This window comes from Apteryx rowi, unplaced genomic scaffold, assembly GCF_003343035.1.
Source record: "Apteryx rowi isolate R43461 unplaced genomic scaffold, aptRow1 scaffold_409, whole genome shotgun sequence".
In the NCBI taxonomy this organism is placed as follows: Eukaryota; Metazoa; Chordata; class Aves; order Apterygiformes; family Apterygidae; genus Apteryx; species Apteryx rowi.
The window spans coordinates 567,573-584,131 of record NW_020450614.1 but is presented as its reverse complement, the minus strand read 5'-3'; the positions used below and the strand labels follow the sequence as shown (position 1 = coordinate 584,131).

Sequence of the window (16,559 nt, the reverse complement as noted above, 5' to 3'; positions counted from 1 at the left end):
TAACTGCCAAAAATTCCACTGAATCTCCACTGAAACAAATCCTTATGCCTCCAAATAATAAAGTTATACAACTGCATGCTTAAGGAATATACAAACTCATTACTCACTTTAATACAAGTAAGCAAGACACAAGCCTTCCTGTTACACCTCCCTATTACACCATCCTGTTTCTGTCCGGTCAGTTAAAAGGTGAGGATGGCACAGCCCGACGCTTACCATGCTGCGTCCGAGGCAGCTGGCCCCATGGACCTGCATGGCAAACTTGTACACTGCGCTGACTGGCAGCGGCCAAGAACTGCAATTCAGAAAACAGCAGTCTACTCTAGCAAAAGTGATTTTTCCGAACACTATTCATAAGCTCAAGATTCAATGCTCATTCTTTACCAAACTTGCCAGTTTATGGTCTCTTCACCTTAAAACACATTTTGAAAATGCACAAATCTAAGTTTTGCCTCCATTTATAAAACCCTGCAATTTGTAATATGTTATCCTTAGTAAGGACTTGTTAAGTGAGAAAAAAGCAATTTCCCATATAAAAAATTAGAGAAAGTTATTTTGTCATTCTACAGACAACCTCAGTATATCCTTACAAACAAAATACCAAATGTTCTTGCTACAAGTTTGTTCTATATATTTTATGAACAAATAAAACTTAAAATTTTTAGCACAACTATTGTAAGAAAAGCACGACATTTGTGAGAAAATTCACTCTAAGTCTCACAAAATTACCAGATGAGCTTATTTCAATATATACACTGAACAACTACCCAGTGAAGAAAAAATCTGGTGCAAGAAGTGTTTTTCATGAGCAATCTCCATAAACAAGTGAAAGTTTAAGGAAGTAGTTACTTGACTGTCATTTTCAAAGTACGTCTGTTCAATGTCATACTCTAAAGTTTCTACACTGCACTTCATACGCTACTGAAAGAGCTCTATCTCCATCTATCGGTTGGAAGAAGTTAGGTTTAAACATTCATAAGGGATATGATCACACAAATGGTGCTATAAAGACAGTTACAAATACATAATGTTTGCTTCAACCAAAAAGAATGTTTGGTTGCACAATATTTTCCCTCTATTGTTATTAAAGAAGCAAAATAGTCCAAGGCTTTCAGTGTATGGCATCTGCCCACCAAACCCTTTTTTGTTCCAACAACTGTATGATTAATGTTACTTCACATTCAGTAAAGTGTTTTAATATTCTACTTAAATGTAGCTTTATTATTAAGTTACAAATCACAAGCAATTCTAAGGTGAGAGTTTGATAATCAGCTGGCTTCTAAAAAAACCCCAAGATCAGGTGTTAAGTGATTTAAATTCAATAAGCATGACTTTTATCAAAGTGGTTAAACAATCTGGAACATAAGATATACTACAGGACATACTTGAAGTTGTTCTTCTACAAAGCCTCATAACAGACTAAAAATCTTATCACAGTTGTCTACTGTATGTATTTCAGCAACTACCATTGCAGTGAACTGGATGTTTCCACAGCATTGTCTACAGTGAAATACAGATCCGTTTGAGTACTTGGTTACTTTAGCATCTGATGCATAAGTAGTCTGCATATATCACTTTACTCTTAACTCTGCACAGACTATGAGTTGCTATCATATAACTGACTGACCTTTGTTTTTTCAGGCCTTCTGGTGCTCCTCAATTCTTTGCCAGTCTGATTATATACAGTTTTCCTGCCACTATGCAGAGTGAATTGTTACCAACAGGAATTCAATATATTTTCTTGTCCAATTTTACAGCTTTAAAATGTCAAGAGGATGTCTTCATTTTTAATTGGTTCCTTTAATATAGCCACACCTAAATTCAGATTACTCTGAACAATTGCTCCTTCGTAGTTAGTATGGATAAAATTTCCAATACTAATGTCATGGACAGGAGTTTACAGATTTGAATAAACTATAATTGTGATAATGAGTTAGATAGACATTTTAACAAAAAAAAATCATGAATTTACTCACTTTTGCCCTACTTAAAAAAATCTTCTAAATAGCCTTGTCTAGCTAATGATGCAAAGTGTTTTAGCACCAAGGTTACAAATTTGAGCAAGTATTTTAGTGTAAATGTTTTCTAATCTTATTTTATATTCAATATCCAACACTTTTTTAGAAGTTAGACAACCACAAGCTCTGTGTATTATACTTATTAACATACTTAAATCCAAACATGGATAAAAGGAGTCATCTAGTTAAACAGCTATGTTTAGATGTTTGTTTCTCCATTAAGTGATATTTGTATGAAAAATCAAAAACTGGGATTTTTTTTTTAAACATATACAGTTAGTCTTGATTAGAGTCTTAATCCTTCAATGTACACCCTCATTATTGAGTTGTGGTATCACAAGTTTCTAATCTTATGTGAGGCATTAAGAAGAATGAACAGATTAACACCTAAGAAGGGGATATTATTTTCCAGTTAGTATATCAAGTAGAGATGCCAGGGAAAGCAAAACCCAAGCAAGTTTGCTTGAAAGGCAAGAAATGGAGAGCTAAGTTTGCCCATAGAAAATGGCGTTTCATTTTTTAAACAATAAAGAACTTCTACATGCACACAACACAGCACGAGATCATGCTAAGAATGAAACAAAAAACCAACCTTGCTGTTAGGCCCCCATGAGAGCTGTCTCAAAACAAATTAAAAAAAAAAGTGTTTTCAAATAAGTGACAACTAGAATTAGCTTTCATTAAGCATTTAGTTTTTATAAAAGAAGAATCAACTATAACTGAAGTCAGCAATGAATATAGGATAGTTTAAAGTGCTGTATTTACTATGCAGAGAATCAATTTAAAGATACCTGGCAAAGAATTTTTAGTCAACTCCCCCAAATTTCCCAAATTAAGCATTACAAAAATGCTTAAAAATGAAGTATACACAAAACATAGCTATGAACTTGACTAAAGTATTACTTAGTATAAATGTAAAAAAAGCCTAACAAGGCACTATAAACCATTTACAGCAGGGGCTATGATTTTCCCAAGACTTCCTGTTTTTAATTGGACTGAACTGGTACATATGCATTCTATGTAAACATTTAAAATCTATTTGTTTTAAAAGATCACAACCTATTTCCACAGTGAAGCTAAGCCATATAAGAAATTATGCCAATCTCATGTTGTCTTGTATAGTGCTATGAACATCCTGGGTATTGAATATTAAGTGTTGGTTTCTTTTTTGAAGTATGTTGGTTAATCCAGCTATGCTATTCATTTGTAATCAGTCTGCTTACTGATTACACGTAGATGTGAATTTGGCTGATAGCCTAGAAGAAAGGAAAAAAATAATAAAAAAAAAAATCAGGATTTACTCACCAAGGAGGAATCCCTGTGACATCACATTCCATCCTATAAAGGAAGTGAAAGTGCTCTTCCCTTCGGTCTGATTTACAAGAAAGAAAGAAAGAGAAGGTTGTAATGTTGCTACACTATGCACTGTTATGGAGAGGAAAGAGGAGCACCAGATCTGAGATTACTACAGAAAATACTGAATGCACCTGCCTTTTTCTGCTTGGTGGAATGCCACACATTTTGGTGAACAAGTGCATTATTTTCTCACTGAACTTTACCAGACAGCAGGAAGCGTATGTCTTTAACAGCTAGAAATAGTCCCTAGCAAAAATTAAGCCTTGGGACTAAGTGTGCAACACAGGGTTCAAATTTATTTAATCTGGTAACACAAATAAAGCAGTATTACTTCAAGAAGGCAACTGCAGAAGAAAAGCCTCTTAGGAGAAAAATATTGCCATTCTTATTATGGACATTATTTCTTTATTTCCTCCTGAAATAGGTAAATCTATAGCTTCACAGGAGGGCAATGGGAAATTTAAGAAGTGCATATAATACAATTAAAGTTTACTAAATTATTGCCAACAAGACCTGAATCCATTTATTTCAGGGAGAAGAAAGAGTAATAGACAACACAAAACACAAGTATGTATAGTATATATATGTACACAAAAGTTTTCACACAGAAGAAAGGTAAGGGTCTTGTAAATCATTCTAAGAATGTTTCTTCATGTATAATAAGATTCATAATCTACTTCTGTGTTTTCTTGAGAAAGTCATAATCTTTTAAAAAATCTCACTTTCATAAACATAAGTCTTTAGTCATTTTTATGGATAAGCTGTAAAACGTCTACAAATTTAATTAAATTGGAACTCCTTTCAGTCTTAGCTAACAATTTTTAGCCTTCACATCATGGCAATTGCTTTGTTTTTTTAAACACAGAAGCTCTTCTACATTCCTACAAGAGCTTTTATTGTTGTGAAAAAAGCTTTCAGGAAAAACAAAAGGTTAGCTCTATTAAAGTTTTTCAAAAAAGGCAGAGAATGTCCCCAAAATCTCTCACTCTGACCTACTAAAACCGTCTCAAACGAAAAAAGAAGCCACTAGGTGGCTAAGGGATGTTTTAGGAACCTATCAGCAAGGACTAAATCGGAATAGAACTCTGGCAGGTCCACATCTCTCTACCTTAGATTTGCTCTTCCAAAGTACATGCTTCAAGTTGTCAAACAATATTTTAACATAATGAGGATTAATTTGATAAGATTTGCAGAGGAGAACCACATTTAGGAGACTTCTTTCCATTAACTTGGGGGAAGATACAGCAGAGCTGTTTGAATTTTTTGTTGTTATTTTGGAATATCACTTTTCTGATGTCATTTAATATTCTGGAGGGTTTTTTTAAATTAAAGAGAGCACCCTGCTATTTATAGAGCATAGCAGTAATGGCGTTTCACCTGCCAAAATCACCCCAGTAAGATGATTCAGGCACTAAGTCCTGCCAGTTTGATCATGACAATGTGACCAGCAGGGTATAGTTTGCTTCATGACAGACTCTTGGAATCACCACGTTGAAGTTCAGTTGTTTTAAGCCTCTGTAAAATAGCTATATTAATACCAGTAGAGCTCCAACAAGTATACAGAACTAAATTTATTCAAAACAGAAGATCAAGGGATGAGGAATTTTGGCAGTCGAATCACTGAAGAACTTATACAGCCTATCCAGAAAAAGGAGACACATCAAGATGTATTACTCTTTGTTCTCTGTCAGATAGCTCTGCGAGACGAAATATTAAAATACAGGTCGGAGAGGTTATCCATTGCCCGCCTGCATTTAAGCACTGCACACAATACCATTAACAGGGATGAGCCCAGTTTATATAGAATGTGCTTTTACTGCTTTAAAGAAATAAAGGGTAATATAATCTTCTTCTAGGTTGAAAAGAGCAGAAAAGTTGTGAGAAAAAAAAGGAACCAAAGAGTAAAGTGGAAGGGAGATCGAACCCTGCTCAATCGCTTCACTGAGATGTTGATAAAAAAGGCAGGATGAAGGGAGGAGCACTTTTATTTACTACACAGAATGGAATATGATGTGACAGGTCTGAAGAACAGCCAGTCATATCTCTCACTCACTTGACATTTGTGAGGAAGGGCAAGTTCAGAGATAATCAGCCACCTGCATTTGTCAGTACCTTTTATAATTACAGATGCTTTACCTGTTGAACTGTATTTTGTTACAAATACATAAAAATATTATTTCCTGAACAATAAAAAGCCCAAATCTTATTTTTTGCCAAAACAAAACAAATCAGCATAACTTAAAAAAAAAAAAAAAAAAAGCGCAAAGTACAGACTCCGAATGTTTGGAAGAAAGAATCACTACATCTGAAAAAAGTTTCTTTATATATGAGAAACATGAATTGCAAACATTATTAATGTTTTAGAGCTGATGATTTAAAAATTAGACAAAGCCCCAGGTAGTGAATAAGTAAAGAGAGTCTAGGGAGAGAGACTTCATGTTTGAGAAAACCACAACACAAGAATTTATTTCAAGAGTTGTTACCAAAACAAAATTTTCTTCACTCAAGAAGGTCTTAGTTTCTTTGACTCTTACCTGCAATATTTAAAATTAGCACAGTCAAGTTGAATAAATTAAACAGAAGTCTATCCTGCCTTACAAACTCAGAAACATTTAGATATTTGCAAGCAGGCACATAATTTGGCTGGTCAAGTTAGAACTGAATAGCCAAATTGTTCTGTACTACAGGACACAGTAAGGAAACATCTCCTCACATACTAAAAGCCTTGTAAATTCAGCTCAAAATTAACAGCATAATAAAATGTTGGAGACTGCCATCTAGTGTCTAATTTTAAGCAGCACCCAAGTACAGACCTTTCAACTTAAGACAGTATTTTAAAAATAGCATTTCTTACAATTAGATTAGTTATTTCCTCTAATCAGAAGATACATTCTAAACTATGCATTTAAAAACATTTCACATAAGAGAGACCATATTCATAATGCAAATGTAAGCAACTCAACCCCCCCCCACAACCATGCATTAAGTTAAAGTCCATGGAAATCCAGAATGAAAATCCCAAAGTCGTTATTTATTCAAGGAAAAATTACATCAATACAAAGACTGCAGTTCTTTCAGGTTACACAAAAATTTGCATAACCAGGTTTCATTTGAAGGGCTGGCTTCTTTCAAGGAAATTAATTTACTCTTTTTGATTCCTGTGTCACAAAGCCAAGACAAGAACACTATGAATTAGCAACTTTCTTAGTATCAATCCAAGCTAATAAGCAAGGAGTTAAGACCTCTAAAAATCTGTTAAAATTATCTTAATTAGTAAATTCCATCATACTTTTTTTTTTCCCAAGCTTCTTCGAAGGAAAAAAATCATGCATTTTATATGGTTATCCTTTGGGAAAAGGCTACTACGGGAATAAGAAAAACTCTATTTGGTAAAGAAAAACTAACTTCTGTTTCAACATTGTGTCAAAGTGTCTTTCAAAAGAATTGAAACAAGTCATCAACTAAAGCCTAAGAAAACCTAAAATAATGTTCAAATAAAGGTTAGTTAAAAGTATAAAACTACAAGATAAGGTTAAATCTGTGTCCTAACCTGAATGTGCCTAAGGGCCACTGTTATCAAACTGCTGCATGTGAAGGAAACGATGATTAGTGACCAGTGGCAAAGCGTAAGGGTACCACCCCCACCACTTTGCTTTGGCCGATTTAGACCAAAATTTCTGTTTTATAGTGACAGGAGTCATTAGTTCAAACAGCACTGAATAACCACAAAATCAAGCACACAGATAACAAGCAGAGAAACATTATTTAAGGATATAAACACTTTCCTCTTAAATCAACTTACCGTAAGCCATAGCAAGGTAGAGTAATGAACTGGAACATGGCCAGAAAAACTCTCAAAGGAAGCAGGGTGAACACATACAGAAAAGCATCCAGGCACAAAAAGATTCCAAAAAACATCAACTAGATTATAAAAATAAAACAGAAGTACATTAGTAGTTTATAAAGAGCTTTTAATAAAACAATACATTTACATAAGACTTCAATTAACCAAATAAGCACAATAATCTCACTTATCTAATCAGCTGAACTGTAAAGAGACATGGCGCACTTGGAAGACGATTCAGCAAGAATTCTGGACCACAAGGTCCAAACAGCAGAGGCTTTTGCAGACTCCAGGCCTCAAAGTAAGGCTGTTCAGTAGATGAACTGCCCTTGGATACACCTGCAGTTCAATCACCAACTGTGGCTTTCCTCTAAGGTTATAAAAGTTAGTGTTTTTAACCTAAAGTGTGTAGAGCTGTTTGCGTATGTGCATAGCCATTTTAGGCATACATCCTTTTTAATATGCTTATTTTTCAAAAATTTTGCTTTTAGTTTTCCACTGCAAACCTAATTACAGCTGTAGTGGTTTTCCTTCAGGGACTACCCACCTTTATTTCATATAGAGAGGAATCTAAAATATTAAGGGGTAAGCTTACACAGAGAATATTGCTTATAAAGATTAAGGATAAAGTATTTAAACTAAGGGTGAGCACCCAAAACAGTTAAAGCCATTTCATTACAGCCACAAGCCAAACTACTCTATGATAATTAATCTAGATTCGCTCATTCAGCACTAGCAATGTCCTTTGATGGCACCTTTACAACCTAGAAAATGACTCTGCATTTTCTTGTTGATTCAGATGCAGACTTATTCTTTGCCTGAGTGTAATGACCATTTTTTCCACATTCTACAAGCTTATGTTAATATCTGCAGTTATCCCTCATGTCCTCATCTTCCCAAGTGCAATAGCACTTGGCTTGCACACTAACATCTGCCTGTTGGAATATTAGCAGTGTTGAATCCTTCACTCATTTCTGTAAACTACATTGAGTAGCTAATAGAAACTTCTACACGGCCTTTATGTTTTATATCCTCACAACTATATTTTAGCAAAAGAGCACAAAGACTATTTTTTCAAAATCAAATGCCCAAAGTTCCCCTAAGACAGCAGGGATAGGAAACAGCTTTTCATTTAGCATAGATAGCCTGTCACAACAAAGAGCTTCCACTGCAAACAGAAAAAGCCACAGTGGAGGTATTGTTTATATTGCAATATGTCTAGCTACTCCATATAAAAAGGGCTGAAGAATGCAAAACCACAAATAGAAATAGTACCCTTTTTACCGTCAGCCCTTGAGACACTCACAAGGAAGGCGTTCATAATCCCTTGTTGTTCAGCACCAAATCAAAAGTTACCCATATGCTTTATTCTAAAGTCTTTATGCCTCTCTGTTTTTAAGTTAACTATTCATTAAAACAAGATTAAACATGAGTATCTGGGGAAATTGGAGGTTTTACAGCAAATCTTATACATTTTTAGTTGTCTGAATGTATTCTGGGATATATGTTCAAGTGATGAGAAATACAGGAAAAAACACCCATCTAAAGGAAGAACGATTCAGATAAATTAAGTCCTTTCCACTAAGCTTAGAACCGTCACTTCTATTTCCACCTTTCAATTTCATCCATCACTTGAACTGACTTTTTCCACCTGTAGTTCTCCACCACTACTATATTAGGTTTACCCCCCCTGTATTTGGAAGAAGCTTTAGGGTAAAATCAAGACAATCATTCATGACCCTTTTACTGTCATAAATACAAGAAGTTGCACATAAAATGGACTAATGGACAAAATGAACTTTTTAAAATAATGTTTGTCATTTTTTCTGATCCTCTTTCAGAAAATCAAAAACTTGTGCATACATACATATTAAGTCCTGGTGTACATGTATTTTTAAGCATTAAAATAGTGGCAAGTACTTCATCTCTTCACCCACAAAATCTGCTTTGCAACTCCTCTTACAAACTCAAGTCTAGCCACTACTGCATTCCGAATCTTTAGCCTTTTTTTCTCCAGCTACCCAAAAAAGTTGCTACAGAGAGTAATCCAAAGTAGTACTTCTCTGCATATGCAGTTTTTTCTATAGCTACACAGCTTAGTGGGCAGAGGAGGGAATGACAGCGTCTGCTCCCTCACAAGCTTTGGTTATTACATCAGCCTGATTCTTCCATTCTGTCTGCTGTTATTACAGTACTCTCTCCAGCAGCAAATATTTTCACCTATTCTCTAAGCTGCACTCTTAAAAAAGATGGCAGTGGGAATACTGGGATGAAGTTTCTACAGTGAATATTATTTATTCTCCATTAATTACTACACCCTGCAAAAAACAGATGCTTCTGAATCCCTGAAGCAAATGGACTTTCACCAACTAAGCATATGCACATGCAACAAGTGCATGTTAAAGAGTATCTTCGGATATTAGGCTTTGATCGCTTTTATTCAGTTTATTCTCACTCCAATTATGATTTACATTCTTACTCTGTAATTATACTATTAGGTAGTAAACAATACAACTCATTAAGACAATTCACCCTTTCCTTTCCTAGGATCTTACATGCTTCATTTCAATTAAGCAGCCTTTTGAATCACACAGTCAGATCCCTGCAACAGGTGGTGACAGACACAAGGAAAGGTGATCGTACTCTCCCTCCCTCCTCCACTTTCTACCCCTACTCCAAGCTATATAAGTCCTCTTCCTCCCTTACATAGACTCCAGCTTCTTGAGAAAACTGGCTGAGCAATTCAACTCACTACTGTAGCAGAAAAACTCAGCAAGTAAAGCACAATGTCAAAACATGAGCTGAATTAGTTCTCAGAATGGTCCAACAAGCAACAAAAGTCATGCAAAATAAGCAGTACGTACGAGGCAGGAGATGAAGTGGGAGAAGCAGTGGAAGAGGACTCTTCAAAGTGAGCGTTAGAGTGATTCAGCTCTACCATACAACTTCATCCCTAGAGCCTGCTAGGACTTGAGAAACTGAGCAATACTACTTCTAACCTTAAGGTTACACAGCAGCTTCACTCAAGCTAATTGTTGATGTTGCCTTACTCCCCATCTCTGAACATGTTCCCACTCCCTCCCCAGTTTGACATTGTCTCCCTTGAGAGTTTCAACATTGTTAAGCCAGAATAAAACTCTTCTACATTACAACGCTGATATTGGCTCAGTGCAGGTTCAGAATTACACTTAAGCTAACATAAAGGAGGTGGCAGAAATGCCTCACAGGATGGGGGTAGGGTGGCAGGAAGGAACAGAGAGAGGGAAGGAAAGGAAAGTGGGGCAAACTGTGGCAGGAAGCAAAGCATGAGGCTACAAAAATTAAGTCAGAAACCTCATAGACAGAAATTCATTCGTCACCATATTTGTAAAGAACTGAAATCTTCTGTTTTAACTTTTTAGATTGGAAAGGGCTTTAAAACAAATTTTTAAATGTAAAATTGCATTTCATAGTAAAATGTTTTCCTCTGATCATTCCTTAAGGGTCAGTTACAAACAATAGAGGAAGTGTTATCTTTTTTTTTGAATTTATTTATAAACCTCTGGACCTGAAAGTTAGTAATGTCTGTCTCTGCTGATATCAACAAGTGTCCATCCATTACCAGGAACAAAAAGCAAATATAGGAAAAATCAAGAATGGAAAAAAAAATGTTTAAGTTACTAACACTGAAAAATAATTACTGTAAGTGATGTTCAAAAAAAGCTTTGCAATAGAAGTGTTTGAAAAGTAAGTATTCCTTTAACTTCATATACTAGATTTAATTCGCAAGTCAAAACATAAAGAATACTTCACCTTTTCCAGTTCTCTTGGTATTCGCATGCACGTGTATACTCTCTCCCTCCGCTCTGTGTATTTTGCTTCATTGTGTTCTAGGAAGTAGCCTCTCGTTAGCTCAGCACTGATGAACCGCAGCAATGAAAGATCTACATTTGGGAACATAAATAAGTAGAAGACATTTCAGGCATTAATTCCAAAGAGAGAGAAAACTGCTATGCTTTTGCTACCTGCTACATGTTTCAATTCTACCACATCTACCCCAGAAGGTTTTTGCTGTTAACTAGAATGGCAAATAACTTGGTATGGAACTAGGTGTATGAGAACCAAGTCCTGTTCTCTCCCACTCCCCTACCCTTCCCAACAAGCAAAATAAGCTAATTTTGCCAGCCAAGCATTTTCATCAGACAACTTATTACTCCAAGATATTAGCCAAAAAAGCTATACTGAATGCTGCGTGGCTCTGGCCCTTAAATTGAGAGTTACTGAGCTCTTATTTTTGACTTTTTAAAACCTATTTTCTCTCAGCAACATTAGCAACTTGTTCTTTATTAAAAAAGAAAAAAAAACTTTCTGTGAGATTATAATGTTCATGGATACACAATTTTAAGTCACTCAATGCATAAACAGTAGAAGCATTCTGACTGATGAAAACAAGGCCTTTCAAGCCTTGAAAGGCTCTCAAGCATGTACAGATCTGCACTTTCCTCATAAAGCATTGCAGAAACTTAAAATATCTTCAATTTACATAGCTTACAGAAGTATTTGACACTTTCAAAGCACTTCCTTTCCAGTTAGGATTATTCCTTATGAAATCTACACACATATTGAGACAATGATTAGCACTTGCTGGACACTTAAAACAATCCACAAGCTAGTAAGTTATTCAAGATAAATTCCTTGAGCAGCAAGGTCAGTTGTTATATAAATTCCTTTGAGAAGCAAGATGAATGCTTTTCAGAAGCTTTCGTTGCACTACTGCCACCTAAAGGTTGTACTCGGGTCTTTTTTGAGTTTTAACATCCCGAGTAGACTCACCTAAGAAAACTAAAGTAGCTTATTGTGTGTGTAAGTCCGCTAGCATAGTTACTATGTGTTCACACTCACTGAAGTCAACTCAAGCTTTCAGCTGTCCATTGCTCAATTCCTTTCTTGCCCATACTGGTATGTCTATCAGTGGTTAAGGGTGCTCTCATACCAGCTAAGTCATTTTGAAACCACAGGCCCAGATGCTGATTTTACTCAGGATAATCAGTCTCCTTTACAGTGAGGGTATGTTAAATCACCCAAGCAATGATAATTTTCCAAAACAATTTCTCAATGTCTCTCTAGGAAAATGGGAAGACTTATAGAGTTCTTCCATAAAAATTAACAGAAGAGAATCATAACATCATTTATTTCAAAATAATGAAAGGTTCCCTAGCATCCCAGTGAGACACACCTGAGCACTACCTCCGAGAACAATCATAAAACCCAACAGATCTACTCAGCCACAGCAAAAACGTAACATAATAACAAGAGACAAAGGTTTTTTTTCCAACAAGGGGGAGATCTCTAACAATTTGGGGTGACGGGGGGGGGGGCCGCCACAACACCTGGACATATCATCTCAGGCATCCGAAGTCATGCACCTTTCATCTACTTTTCAGAAGCAACCATATCCCATCTCTCCCCAGCTATCAACTCAGAAAATATGGCTACTTGTATTTTAATGGCTGAAGGTGAATAATCTGAAGGCTGAACTAAGTTTTTAAATCAACCCATATGGCTGCTAAAAAAAAAAAAAAGAGTGCAGAATAGTTTTTTTTTTTAAAGGAAATAAGGAAAAAAAGCATAAGTGATGACAATTCAGCACAAGGTTGTGCTTAAGGTTTTACACTTAATGACAAGGTCTGACATCACCACCACCTCCTGGCCACAACACTTTAGAAGTGACAATACTGTACTAATGTTCAACATTTCTGGTTATTACTGGCATTTTAAAATAGAAACTGTGAGTGTTCACACAACATTTACCAGGACAGATAGGTGCATTTATCATGGGACAAGACCATACCCACCAGTAGTTACTACCTGAAAGGAGACAAATTGTAAATTCAGATTTTGTCAAAGCTTTAGTGACTTTTGGGTTGGATAACAACAGCTGCTAAGACAGGAATGCAAGTGTAGATGGTATGTCTGAACAGTGCACCCAGAACTGCCTGAGATGGCAGCTGCCCCTACCTGATCACACTGGAGAGGAAAATGACCATCAACTGGATGAAACAGTAACCAAGAAATTACTACGAGTTTTGAAGCAAAGAAGAAGCCAACTTCAAAAGAAGTAAAAAAGAAGCAGAAGAGGCAGGGTGTGCTTATAACCCACCCTGCTGGGCTGGAGGGTGCACAGAACTGTGTGGGTGTGATTAGAACTTTGGGGGATTACAGAAGGGTGTTTAGAAATGTGCAGTTGTTCACTAACATTCTGTGAGTGTCCAGTATTGTGGTTTATCTGTTCTTCTGTTGACATTGACCACACATGTAATTCACTAATCACTGGTTAATTATGCATCATTAATAAGTTCCATCATGATTTGGTTTAAACTATGTGAACTGGACAGTTTTCCCAAGATAATTTGCTTGGGTAGTGCCTTCTGTAATTTATCACTGATCCACTTCTACTAGGCTAAGGCTACTGTAAGTCTTAACGGTAGTTAAAAAACAAAAAGAGACATGTAGTTTAGTGAGTACTAAAAAAAATAACCAATATTGACATTTAAAGTTTCAATCAAAGTTCATTCCAGTGAAATAAAGACAGAAGTTCATACCACTAAACTATTTTTCAAACCTCTTGCAAATTTATTTTCTGAAGTCTTCCTTTATAACATCCTCACTTGGAACTTGTTTTTCCTGTATCCTTTCTTGTTATAAAAGGAAACAAAACAAAACACACTACCATGAGATAAACTTAGGTGTGGAATAACAGATCAGCTACTCTAACTGCCCAGGGGCATTTTCTTACACTACTGGTAAACCACCTTCTCCAACTTAGAGATGCATCTCAAACAACTCATGATTCCTGCAGAATAAATATGTGCATACAGACAACCATCAAGGAGTAACTAATGAGCTATTTGTTCCCACTCCACTTTACCTCACACAAACTCATTCATGTGCCTACTCTTGAGGAAAAAAACAAATGATCTTTAAGTTTCCTCCACCTGGCTTTCAGCTTTTTTTCACCTGGCCTCCACCTTTTTCTTTCACACCCCAGACTTAAGAGCTTGAAATAGTCAGTCCTTATGACTGAGGTTGATCAATACATGAGCCCCAGACTGCAACTGCAAATAATTTCTTCAGTCACAGGGGAAGTGCTGAAGTACATAGTCCCTCAGTCACATTCTGCTTGAGCACTTATTCCCACTCAGCATCAGCCCTAGAGCTATGCCAGCAAAGCTGTTTGTAAAGCAAATGATCCCGTAGGAAAAAAACACAACAACAAACAACAAAAAAAAACACCCTGTAAGCAAAGGAACAGGACGAGAGACCAAGGAAGAACAGAGACATAAGTAGCACTTTTCAGACAGTTTAATTCAGCTATCAAAGCATTTTTTTTTTAAATAAGAAAACACAGTAATTCCAATTCAATTTCCTCTGCTTTGCAGTCAGAAAGTTTTAGACCTTGGCCTAAGATTAAACTGTTCAGACAGCACACTCAAAGTATTCTCACCCACTTCCTCACCTCAGCACAAAAAAAAAGCGCACAAGTTTCTTCAAAATATGGGGGGACAGAGTAATTTCTTCAATTATCTCTTGAAAATGATTTACCTAAGTTACACTTCAACACATAGATAACCATTAACCAGAAACGGAGTGCAACACTTGCCCAAATGTAAAATCTGCTGTGCCTCAATTTTCTATTGTTACCTTATCATTATGTTAATCCTAAATGCTACAATTCCAGACACTCATTTTGCTTCTACCAATCCTAAACACACCCTTCCATAAACAACCAAATAATTAATACAACAATAGTATAATACTAATTAACACACACACACACAATGGTTATTTTCTCCTCCAGGCAACTTGCTCAAACAATACTGGTCTTGCTTACACCATCTTGAAAAAAAGAAACAAAACCCACCACCACTTTTATGTAGTATAATACATATTGCTGCAGTTAAAGATGAGGAATTTTTAGTTGTGATTTTAAAGAGTGTACTCTTTTTATGTTTTCTTCTTCTGAAGAATCAGAATTTAAATTTAAAAATCAATGGCTGGAAGTTAGTTAGGAACATTTTCCACCTATCAATTTTTGTCTAAAGAAAGTTATTTGTTCAGTTACCTTTCAGGCATATCAGCATGCATCTTGACCATTTCTTTTTTTCCACTACAAAGCAATTCATAACTCTGTAATTAAGCCAATTCATTACAACCATGGGAATTACACTGGTTTCATCAATACCGCAGAAGCTCAGTCAATGATGCTCTAAGCCCTGTGACACAACACATCTATCAAAACCCAAGACTGACATAGCACTTGTCAAGCTTCAAGGGAAAGCTTTCAGTTGTGGCAGACAATTTAAGCTAAATCCCATTTCCTTTTTTTTGTATTCTGATACAACCTGTGGTGCTACATGCAAGCCAACACTGAGGCAGAAATAAAGCCTAGAAATTTGAATATCTCTTTGGACGCTTTTCACATTTTCAGCAAACCATTCCACTAAGAATATGCTGCTAATAAAGTTACTTACAAACGTAGTTAAATCACCACCACCACACTAAATTAGTTTTTATTTTTATGAAAAAAAAGTAGGGCTAGTTTTTAAAAATTACACTGTAGATACTAAGAATAATCAGTTCAAGCATAAGTCTACAGAAAACTGTAGATTGATAGAAAGGGCCACTACATTTTCTCCTCTTGTTTTTTCCCCCTCCCTATAAAATCCTTAGGTAGTAAACTACACTTAGATAAAAAGGACTTCTATTAACCTGCACATAATTTCGAGACTCTAACAGTATTATTACTTTTTTCAGCAGAGGCAAGAACCATTGTATTTATAATTATGTGTACTTAACAAAAAAATATTAACCCACAAGTGTTTCTTGCACTTCAGCAAGAGCAAAAGTTAAGAGACTGCATCAGTCCTCAACAGGGGAGTTAAGAAAGCACACAATCTATTTAGGTCTGAACTGCTGTGCTTTTACACTGGAAAAAACACTGCACTATTTGCTCTGTAGAGGCATTCTTTGCCAAACACCACGGCTAAAAACCTGGTTTTCAATCTCAGCGTACAGCAGTTCAGTTGCAGATAGCAACTGATAACTGATCGTTATTTAAAGACGCCCTGACAGTTATCATTTAACACGCCACCTGACAGCACACAGGAACTTCACCGCGGTCGTTCCCCTCTACAAGCACGCTCGCATGGGCAGCAGGAGCGCGGCCGCCCAGGCCTGGGAGCGTTCCTTCACCGGGAGAGATGACCGCACCTGCTAGAGCTCAGCACGCGGGGAAGGGAGCGGGGCAGCCCGGCGGGGAGCCCCCGGCCGCGCTGCGCCGCGCAGCAGCCCGCCCGCCCGCT

At 36.4% G+C, this 16,559-nt stretch overlaps 1 protein-coding gene across 9 annotated transcripts in view; it reads right to left on the bottom strand.

Annotated features, from left to right (window-relative positions):
- Positions 1 to 16,527, bottom strand: part of TAPT1 (transmembrane anterior posterior transformation 1) — a 49,879-nt gene extending 33,352 nt beyond the window's left edge. Inside the window, exons 1-5 of one of the 9 annotated variants that reach the window (XM_026075642.1) lie at positions 16,468 to 16,527; positions 11,011 to 11,141; positions 7,177 to 7,295; positions 3,242 to 3,274; positions 2,611 to 2,634 (exon numbers count right to left, since the gene is read on the bottom strand). In XM_026075642.1, coding sequence (XP_025931427.1) covers positions 2,611 to 2,634; positions 3,242 to 3,274; positions 7,177 to 7,295; positions 11,011 to 11,037 — 203 coding nt within the window. In that variant the 5' untranslated portion in view covers positions 11,038 to 11,141; positions 16,468 to 16,527. Of the gene's footprint in view, positions 1 to 2,610; positions 2,635 to 3,241; positions 3,275 to 3,323; positions 3,391 to 7,176; positions 7,296 to 11,010; positions 11,142 to 15,319; positions 15,381 to 16,348; positions 16,433 to 16,467 lie in introns of those variants that run through there. The other 8 variants (XM_026075641.1, XM_026075640.1, XM_026075636.1 and 5 more) reach the window with 8 other exon arrangements.
- Between the last annotated feature and the right edge of the window lie 32 nt (positions 16,528 to 16,559).